Source organism: Sciurus carolinensis, chromosome 3, assembly GCF_902686445.1.
Source record: "Sciurus carolinensis chromosome 3, mSciCar1.2, whole genome shotgun sequence".
Taxonomy (NCBI): Eukaryota; Metazoa; Chordata; class Mammalia; order Rodentia; family Sciuridae; genus Sciurus; species Sciurus carolinensis.
The window spans coordinates 148070008-148080887 of NC_062215.1; the positions used below are offsets into that span (position 1 = coordinate 148070008).

The 10880-nt window shown below is 39.6% G+C and overlaps 1 protein-coding gene across 7 annotated transcripts in view; it reads left to right on the forward strand.

The window, feature by feature from the left end:
* Positions 1-10267, forward strand: part of LOC124979845 (aldehyde oxidase 2) — an 82300-nt gene extending 72033 nt beyond the window's left edge. For 6 of the 7 annotated variants that reach the window (XM_047544637.1, XM_047544642.1, XM_047544643.1 and 3 more), the window contains 2 exons: positions 1327-1402; positions 3335-4440. In XM_047544637.1, coding sequence (XP_047400593.1) covers positions 1327-1380 — 54 coding nt within the window. In that variant the 3' untranslated portion in view covers positions 1381-1402; positions 3335-4440. Of the gene's footprint in view, positions 1-1326; positions 1403-3334; positions 4441-9355 lie in introns of those variants that run through there. The other variant, XM_047544638.1, reaches the window with a different exon arrangement.
* Positions 10268-10880: the final 613 nt, after the last annotated feature.

Consider the following 10880-nt stretch of genomic DNA (forward strand, 5'->3'; position numbering starts at 1 on the left):
GAAGAAGGGAGAAGTGGCATGAGAATGAGATTGATTGAAGGTCAGAACAGAAAAGCACCCCAAGAGTCCAGGTCTGATGAAAAGAATAGGAAGTAGGGTTTGGAAGACTAAAAACTCCCTCTCCTTAGCAGAATCTACCTGACCTGAAGCTACCCCAGACTAGACTGAGGAGCTTTGTCCAGTGTTGGGCCCAGTCCAGGGAGAACAGTCTAGTTGTAAAGAACTTGACTGTACAACTCCACGGGAGCAGATAAGACACTAAGGGAAGGTCCTTGGAGAAAGAGAAAGAGAAACCTAGCCCTTCATTTACATTTAAATACAGAGACTAGAACTTGTAAATATATCCTAAAAGGCAGGATTGAGGTGAAATTTTTGTCTTCCTTTGTTGTTGTTTTATTTGGTTCACTTTTTCTTGTTTCATTTCTTGGTGTCCAATGAAGGGTCGGTGCACTCTACCACTGAATCTCACACCTAAACCTTTTTTTTTTTTTTTTTTTTGTATTTTTTGTGAATTGATATGAGTAGGAGAAAAGTTTTCTGAAATCTTTATGACTTTCTGTCATTAGGGGCTATTTGGTTTTGTTTTTAACATTTTCTCAGGCTGGGGACGTAACTCAGTGGTAGAGCACATGCTTAGCATGTGCGAGGCTCTGGGTTCAATTCCCAGAGGCAAAAAATAAATAAAATATCCTTGTAAATAAAAGTCAACCAACACTTTAAAGGAAAACTTGACAGACACAAGAGAAAGCAAGGAATATGTGTTCTGCTTTGGGGTCAAACCTAAAGGAGAAAATTCTCAACAGAGGAGACAGACATCAGAACCATAAGGAAGAAAGATAAAAAAGTCAAATTCTGAAGTTTGTAGCCCAGGATAATGAAGAGGGATTGGAACTTAACTAGCAAGAATGCAATGCCATGCAAATTATTTGGCTAATGGTGTGGACAGCATTATCATTACACTGCAAAAAATAGTCTTAACGTAAACAATACTCCCCAGTCTAATTCCTCAAGCCTCCTCCCCAAATAATTCATAGGATATATGATTCTCTTTGCAATTCATACCTGGGATGCAAAGAAGATAGATTACTAATGGACTGTCCTCTTACTCAGAGACATTAAGTGCACCAGGGATCTTAACACCACACACTGTCTTCTAAGAGTTGTTATTTGAAATGACACAGTCCCGTTCCCCAGGATCCAGGAAAATCCTGCTTTCTCCAAGCAGAATTTCTCAAAACTTAAAAGATCTGATATAAATTTCCTGGCAAAATATTGCAATGGTATTATGGTATATGTATTAAGTATTTCATTTGCTTTCTTTCTCAGATCCCAAGAGACGACCCTAAGACATTTAAACCTTGGTCTATTCCTGTAGCATAACCCCGCTGTGATTTCCTGAAAGGTAAGATCAATAAAATAAAAGATAATCACTCAAAGAGGAAAAATGTTAGCCAGCCCAGTGGTTCTCAAATTGTGTTCCATGGAACCCTAGGATTGAATTCAAGTTAATATACTTTCTATCCAACGTTTTAATCTTTTAACATTCAGTATGCATGACTTTGGATGATGAGAATGTTAGGTCAAAGTGCTGTAGCCAACGCTGAAGTTTTTCTTTCTATCAATAAATGAAAATGTGGTAGATTGAGACATTTTAAATATTCTACTCCCTGATTTGAGAGTCACTTGCAGCTTGACTTCAACACACCAAATTGAAATCTATTGATTTTCCGCACTTATGATTAACAAGTGCTATTTGGAAGGGTTATCTGTTTATATTCATTGAATTTGACTGCTTCAGTTTTGTGCCGCTAACACAAAATTCAGAGCACTGAAGGCTTTGGAGAATGACCATAGAGACACCCTGATAAAAAACACATTGTTATTGTTAGAAAATTAATCTTCTACTTTTCAGTACACATAATGGGCAACAACAGAAAATCTGAAAGCATTCTGAAAGAGAGAATACTATGTCATAAATTCAGAAAAAAATCAATTTTTTTCATTTAAGTCTAGTTTTCCAATTAGATATTAAAATAACCCCCAAGTGTTAATATATGTTTAATTCTGTTGTGTTTTGTCCTGAGAATAACTTGCATTGCTATTTTTACTAAATTGTGCTAAATAACTGAAGAGCATTTGCTGCTTCTTTACAATGACAAAAATCAAAATAGCTGACACTTAAAATCATATCTTACATTTTTGTAAAATAGTAATTTTAAAACTCAGGGAATGTAGGGCAGAATTATCCAATCTCTTTAATTCTGTCTCTCTCTACATTACTCTCTTTCTAAATCCTAAAGTTAAATTTAATATGATGACGCTTCCACTCTAATTTCTGTGTAAAATAAGGCATGTAGCATACATAGCATTATGCCTGACAAAGAGAACTCAACAAAGGGTAGTTACACAATGAGATGCACACAAGCACGCGCACAAACATGCGCACACACACGCACACATTCAGATGTGCCAAATAGCAAACTTTAAATTTAAACAAATAGATAATACCAGTGAATTAACTAGGTTGTCCTATTTTTGTGCAAACCTTAAAATATATTAGGCCCATCCTCAAATTGCAAGATGAATTTTAAAAATAAAAACAAGACAAAAACTCTTGCCACTTTCTCATTCACAACTATTTTTGTGTGTCAGAATTTTCTTCATGCTGTGCAATCAAAACAAAATTCAGATATGAATTTCATTCTGAGCCTGTTAACTGTCATCTTTTACCTGCAATTTCAATTTTTTTGTGTTCTCCAAAGTGGCATAATCACTCTAACATATTTGCTTTACTAGCAAGTGTAAACATTGACCTTAGAAATTTATACCATACTAAAACCATGTGCACACGTGTATGTGTCTCCTACAACAGTTTAATTCTCCGCTAAAGGTCTTTAAAAAACCTCTGGTCTCAGCAGTGCAGTGGTGCACATTTGTAATCCCAGAGACTCAAAAGGCTGAGGGAGGAGGATGGTAAGTTCCAGGCCAGCCCGGGCAACTTAGGGAGACCCTGTCTCAAAATGAAAAACAAAGGTCTGAGGCTATAACTCATAGCCCAGTGGTAGAGAGCCCCCTACAAAAACAAAAACAAAAACAAAAAAAGAAAAAGATAAAAACAAACAAGCAAAACCCCCTGATTTCACCCAGCTTTTTATTTTATGAATGAAGACTCAGAGGCCAAGGGAGAATAGGAAACTACCCAACTGTACTACTCCATAACTGTGTAGCTTACCAATCCAATTTTCAACTACTTATTGTTTTTCTTTCCAAGCATTAAAATTGAGGGATCTGTACCCTTTGTTTTACAACTATTCTTTTCTCTTTTTTCCCCCAGGTGTTAACAGTTTTTCAAGTGAAAAGATGTCTTGTTAATCCTAAGTGGGCTCCAAACTGATACTATTATCTGTTGAAGGGGGAAAATAACACGAAATTTAGAAACATTCTGATTCTTACTTTAACAAGAAAAATCATTTCTTAAAAATTATTTACTTAGACTTCTGGACCTAGAAACCACAAGTCAATGTACAAATCAAGATGAAATTAATATTGCAGTACTATGAAATATCCATAACAAGCAAATTTAATGCTGATTATTTTTTTCTGAAAAGATGGTGTGAATTTTGCTATGAAAGCTAATTTTTCCCTTCTTTGTCCATCCAATCTAACTGAACTGGTCATACAGGTTAAAATCACTGAAAAACACTTCTCAGCAGGGCGTAGTAGTATGCTCTTGCAAGCCCAGCTACTCAGGATGCTGAGGTAGGAAGATTACAAGTTTAAGACCAGTCAGGGCAATTAGCAAGATTCTGTCTTAAAATTAAAAATAAAAAGGGCTGGAGATGTGGTTCAATGGTAAAGGACCCCTGGGTTCAATCCCCAGTACCCACCCATGCAAAAAAAAGTAAGAAAAACACTTTTTAGTAAACACATGATGACTTTTCCTGGTGATGTATTTGATTCAGGGACCACAGAGCAGTGACACCACAGGAGTTCTGCAAGTCTTGTTTTGTTTTTACCATGAATTGGCTATGGATCTGTGTGTGTGCATTTGACAGCAAAGGAGTGGTATTTTTCTCATGAAGATCAGCTAGTCCACTGATTAACATTCCTTTGGAATTTGGAAAGGAAAAAGAAATGTGAAACGCTTTCAATGCATTATTACAAAACATTTTTGTTGTTGTTGATGAAAAACATTTGATCTGGTATCAGAGTTTCAGAAATAACTGAATACTCAGTTTCCCATACACTGAAGTGGGTAACACAGAACAAATGAAACATAAACTGTTGAAGGTATAGCTTAGTGGCAGAGTATTTGCCTACCAGGCATGAGGCCCTGAGTTTAATCCCCAGAACTGATAAAAAAAAAAAAAAAAAGAAAGAAAAAAAGAAAAATAAATAAAATATGCAGGATCCATAAAATTCCACTAATCTGAGTTTTAGGGGCCTTTTGAGGAGGAGAAGTCAGTGCATATATTAGGCCTATTTGACCAGAAAATCAAAAGGAAAATTGGTACTCTGTTAGCCAGAATTCACATAAATGAGGCTCACCCAGCTGTGGTTTGCAGTGACTCCTGAAGCTGATGCAGAGGGGAGGCAGAACCAGACCAGTGGGCGATAGGTGAGAGAAGGTATGGGATGAGGCATGCAGTAGAGCCCTGAGAAGCTCAAGTCACTCAAGGCCCTGGACACGTTTGCTTAAAGGGGCTAAGGCATGGCTCTCCACAGGCTGACTTTAGAGAAAGTGGAACAGGAGCATAAAGAGAAAGGAGAAGGTAGAAGAAGGTTATGGGCAGGATAAAGTTATGCAAGACATGTGAGCAGAAGAGCTGGGGAACTTTTCAGGAGTGGCTGGGGTGAAATATGTTGAAAGTAATAAAAGAAAATGTATAGACCTCTTTTGAAAATAAAATCCTTAGTTGTGTAATCTAATAAAAATGTGAGAAATTCACTTTTTCACTTGTATCACTTCAAATAACTCAGAAAATCAAAAGTCACTTTCTCTCCAGTGGAAGCTAGGGAAAGAAGATGGTGGAGGCAGGGTTGAATATCATAAAGGGAAGGGTTGGGGTTGTAGCTCAGTGGAAGAGTGCTTGCATAGCATGTGTGAGGCACTGTGTTCGATCCTCAGCACTACATAAAAATAAATAAAATAAAGGTCCATCAACAACTAAAAAATTTAAAAAAAAAAGATAAAGAGAAAATCAGTGGAGTAGAAGAAGAAGAAGATCAGGAGGGAGGAAGAACCCCATATGCATCTATGGTACACGACCTGTGTAATTCTACATCATGGACAACCAGAAGAATGAGAAGTTACACTCCATTTATGTATGATGAATCAAAATGCATTCTACTGTCATGTATAACTATTTAGAACAAATTTTTGAAAAGGGAGGAAGACAGGATGGGAAAGGGGAAGAAATATAGAGTGATTTAACAAAATCATGTTATGTGCATACATATGTACCAGAGGGAATTTCACTTTTATGTATATGTAGAAAGTACCAATCAAAAATATCCAGGTATGGTAGCTCATGCCTGTAATCCCAGTCACTCGGGAGGCTGAGGCAGGAGGATGGAGATTTCAAAGCCAGCCTCAGCAAAAGCAAGGCACTAAACAACTCAGTGAGACCCTATCTCTAAATAAAATACAAAACAGGGCTGGGGATGTGGTTCATCAGCAGAGTGCCCCTGAGTTCATCTCCCATACCATAAATAAATAAATAATAAATGAGCAAAAGGAAAAACAGCAGAGGAGGGAGAATGGAGGGGAGAGAAGAAGAGGAAAGGGCAGGGGTCAGGGGGAGAGATCGAGATCAAATTCCTTGCATGTCTGATTTTGTCAAAATGAGCCCAACTACTATACATAATTATAATGATCTAATAAAAAAATAAAAATTAGATAAGTAAATAATGGTAAATAAATTGGGCCCAGTGGCACATGCCTGTAAGCCCAACTTCAGGTTGAGGCAGGAGGATCACAAGTTCAAGGCCAGTCTCAGAAACTTAGAGAGACCTTGTCTCAAAATAAAATTTAAAAAGACTAGGGATGTGATTCAATGGTAAAGCACTCCTAGGTTAAATCGCCAGTACTGCACATGCACACACACACACATGATGGTAAATAGAATTGGGATTATTTTGGTCTATTAGGATCAAGGATGGTTACTGAACCTTTATTTTCTTTGTCATGGTGAATACTACCAAGCACTAAAAAAATATAAAGGTGTCTGACTATAAATGATTCCTGCAAGTTGGTGCACTAAAATCTGGATGGAATGGATATTAATAAAGTGTTGGTGTTTTTGAAAAGAAATATTTGAAGCCATATTTTTAAAACCAGTTCTGTCTGTGGGCTTAATAAGTATTATTAGAAAGATAAAATTTAACTATATTTTTAAAAATAATACATTGGCACAATTAAAAAACATGCATAGCAAACTGATTTTCATACTGCCCTGGCATGAATGTTTGTGTCGCCTGCCATGGCCCATCCATATGTTGAAGCCCAAACCCCAAGTCAATGGTATTAAGAGTGGGTCTTTGGGAGGTGATTAGGTCATGGGGACTCTTCCTTCACAGATGGTCTTAGTACTCTTATAAAAGAGACCCTGGATAGCCAGCTAGCCCCTTCTACTATGTGAGGACACAACAAGAAGACACCACTTATGCATCAGAAAAGAAGCCCTCACCAGACACCCAATCTGATGATTCCTTAATCTTGAACTTTCCAGTCTCTAGAGCTGTAAGCAATAAATTTCTGCTGTTTATAAGCCACCCAGTTTCTGACTTTTTTGTTATAACCTTCCTAACTAATTAAAACACACACCATCCCCATCCATCTAATTCTCACACATGCGTAGAGTACAACCACTTTCATTAGCTACTTTTTATTTTATTTTTCCCCATCAGAAATAACTGGAAAAATAAAAAGAAATAACTGGGTCTAGGATACCCATATGATCAGTCAGGATTAGAGCTACTCCCAGCTGGCCCTACAAATAGATGGGACAAAATGACCAAGTGTTAGAATGTCATGGAAAGTCTAAGGCAACCAAGAAGTAACTGGTTCCTGCCCATTACACCTGTTGCTCCCCTTTTCTCTCTCTAGACAATTTTATTCCCTCTTTTTTACCATCGATGGCAGCCTAATAACTGAGAAGAGAGAGCTGAAATTCTTAATGTTCACTTTGAGTTCTATGCATCCTACTTCTTTGCTGCTGGGTCTTGGGAGCACAGGAGGAAGATAGGTGTACTCTTGTCTTTCTGAGCCTGGGTTCTCCAAGTGGATATATTTTTTCTGGCATAAAGAAACCTGCTTCTAGCTCCACTCCAGAGCAGTGAAAATGAACACTTGATCTGACTTGTATAATTGTGTAGACAAGCAGCAAAAAGATTTGTTTCCAATTCTTAAGATGTCAAAAAGAGCTCTCTCCTCCTCGCTTTCATGCTCTCTCCTCCTGGCTTTCACTCTCTCTCTTGCGCACGCACTCTCTCTCTTTTCCTCTTTTCTCTCTTACCCTGCAGGGAGACACTCTGCCTCTTTGCTGAATAAACTCTCTTATGGGAGTTCCTGTGTCTGGAGTGGTTTCTGGGTTCTTACATTGGTGCTGTGACTCGGATGGGCTCTTATACCGTCACTTAGGTGGCGTCCGTCGACCCAGACCCCCAGACACTGGTCTCATTCCATTCGCCCCGACGCTCTCCACATCCACCACTGGCCTTCAGATTGCTGACTATTCTGATCTCAGGACACCCTGGACACTGACTCAGCTGTATCAGTCTCCACCATAGGATCTGGGTCCTCCATTCCAGCAGATTCACCCCTGGGGTGTCTACTAGACAATCTTAAACCACTTTACCTGACCCCCAGCCTAGAGGTATTGCTTCAAGAACACAGAACCTAGGTAACTTGTGATAATAAGCCATCACCTACAGAACAGATAGTATATAATGAAGCGCCCACCCCCAGATGCCTTTACAACCTGCTCTTCCCCAGCCAGACTTCTACCATGGACCCCTCTATTGATCCAATTTTTAAAAGGGAACTCCAAACTGCTTGCCCTGTGCTGCCCCCCTTCCAGCTCAAAGCGGCCAGAGTGGTCGTTGCCCCCTTTCCCTACAGCAGGAAAGAGTTCCTAAAACTATGAAGCCAGAACTGGGGACAGGCAGTTAGTGCAGAAATAGGGGATTGGTCAAATTGAGGAAATGAAGTCCATGAAAGCCATCTGCCTCTGGAAATGTGGAAGTTGAAGACTGCCCCTGGGAGAATGGAATGTCAAGGATCTTTGGAGTCCATTGATTACTAGATTTCCCTGCCCTTATCAAGTACTTCAAGCAAGGAGCTGCTAATTAATGCCCCCTGGGCCCTTGTCTGGCTGAATTACTTTGGCTCTCCCCCTGCCCCATCCGCTTCTTACTTTTTACATCTCACCTGCAAATCCAGGCCTAGTCATGTAGGCAGGAAGGAGAGATAAGAGGGGAGAGAACTGGAGAACAAAAGATCTTATAAAAACAAAAACGGGGGAATATAATATAATATAAAGCTACTCCCCCACCCTTTACGCTGCAGTCCTTTCCCTGCCTCCCAACTTACACCCTACCTTGTCAGTCTGTGAACATCCTAGCTAGCTATTGGTTCATCAGTCAGCCCGCAAGTATTCTTCTCCATTATTGGTCCTTGTTAGCCCGCGAAATTCCACTACTTAAGAATAGCTCCCCCGCCATTTTCTCTCTCTCTCCTCCTCGCTTTCATGCTCTCTCCTCCTGGCTTTCACTGTCTCTTGTGCATGCTTATCTCTCTCTCTCTTTTCCTCTCATTTTCTCTCTTACCCTGCAGGGAGACACTCTGCCTGTTTGCTGAATAAACTCTCTTATGTGAAAAAAAAAAAAAAGATGTCAAAAAGAAATTTTAAAAATTAGGAAGAAATTGCCTCAGTCTCCCCACACTATCTTGAAAGTCAGTGTTAAGCTCTGACTACAATACAATAGTATTCTTTCCTCTGCAGAGCCACCATGGCAGGACAGGTTCTCCCATGCTCCTGTAACTTCACATTTGAATGATGACAATGGCTTGCTACCTGGACTTGCTCCAAAACATTCTGCTGATAGCTGTCAGGATAACCTTTCTCAACATCCATAATCACCTATCACCACTGGGTACAAGTGTAGCATTCAGCTAGATGTTTTCTTATTCCAAAATGTTTTCTTATTCCACATATGTTTATTATCCTCTGTGTAGTGGTCACCTACACAAATGGTGACTACTGTGGTGACGGTGATCCAAAGGTGGAACCAACCTCTTCTCAAAGAAAAAGACACATGGGTTGTTTTCTTTCTTTTCTTTTTTTCACTTCAGGAAATCATCTATCCTTCATGCCACGTGTTCCAGTTGGGCTGCTGGGAAAGAAACATAACTTCAGAGCATTAGGCTCTTGAGAAAGGGTAAAAGTTCACTGGAGCAGATCACTTGGATGGCCAAGCCATGGAGTCCACAATTCCTGCTGCTGAGAGCCTGGGAGGTGCCCTGTTCCTGTACATCTTAAAGATTGATTCTTCAACTCTGCCCTCAATTCTGGGAGATTGTATTCACTTTCTGCAGCTGGCTGCTGGAGCAAATGACCATAAACTGGGTAGCTGAAGCATTCATTCTCTCACAGTTCTTGAGGCTAGAAGTTCCATATTGACTGTCAGCAGAGCCATCAGTTCTCAGAAAAGATCCTTCCTTGCCCCTCCAGTGTCTCTAGGCATTCCTTGGCTTGTGGTCACATCACCCCAGTCTCTGTCCTCATCATCATATGGCCCTCTTCCCTGTATGTATCCAATTCTTCCTGTCCTCTCTATAAAAACACCAGTCATGGGATTTAGGACCCACCCTAATCCAGTATGACTTCACCTTAACTAATTTAATCTGCAAAGACCATATTTCCAAATAAGGTCTGTTATGGTTTAAATATGAAGTGTCCCTCAAACCTCATGTGTGAGACAAATTAAGAAGGTTCAGAGGTGAAATGATTAGATTATGACAGTTGGAAATTAATTAGTGGATTGATCCACTGATGAATTAACTGGGTGGTAACTATAGGCAGGTAGGGTATGGCAAGAGTGGGCAGGTCAGTGGGGGTGTGTTTTCAGGGCTTATATTTGTCCCTGGTGAGTAAAGCGCTCTCCCCGCCTCCATGTTTTCATCTCCCGAGTTGCTTTCTTCTGCCAACCCTTTCACCATGATGTTTGCCTTACCTTGGGCCCAGAGCTATGGAGTCAAACATGTACTGAACCTCTGAAACCTTGACCAGAATAAACTTTTCCTCCCTTAAGTTGTTCTTGTCAGGTATTTTGGTCACAGTGACAAGAAAGTTGACTAAAACAGGTCATAGTCTAAGGTTCTGGATAGACATGAATTTAGGAGGACACTATTAGACCTTCTTGCTGAGACTAACAGATAGTCTTTGAGTAGAAGTGACTCTCCTTTATGCTCCTATGGTACCTGGTTCTCCTAATGCATCTTCTATTTGCCTACATGTGTATTCTTCACTTCTTAGACAAGAAACCCAGCAACTGATGGCAGGGACTATGTTCCACTCACTCTTTACCACAGGATCTACTTCAAAACGAGACACATATGTTTGATTAAGGACAATGTATGTGCTCCATTACAACAGGAAGTGCTTATGTAGCTTAAATACCCATGAGCCAGAAGAACTAAGGAAGATTAAAAGAAGTGATGACTCTCACGAATAAACCAGGCTTCACATTGTTATTGAATTTAAGTTTGCCGAAGATGCCATTTATTTTACTTTAACATGTTAAGAAAAAATTTCTGAATCTTGGAAATAAGGCAAAAAAATTGTATGGTTTTTCAATGTCATATTTCAGCACTGTCT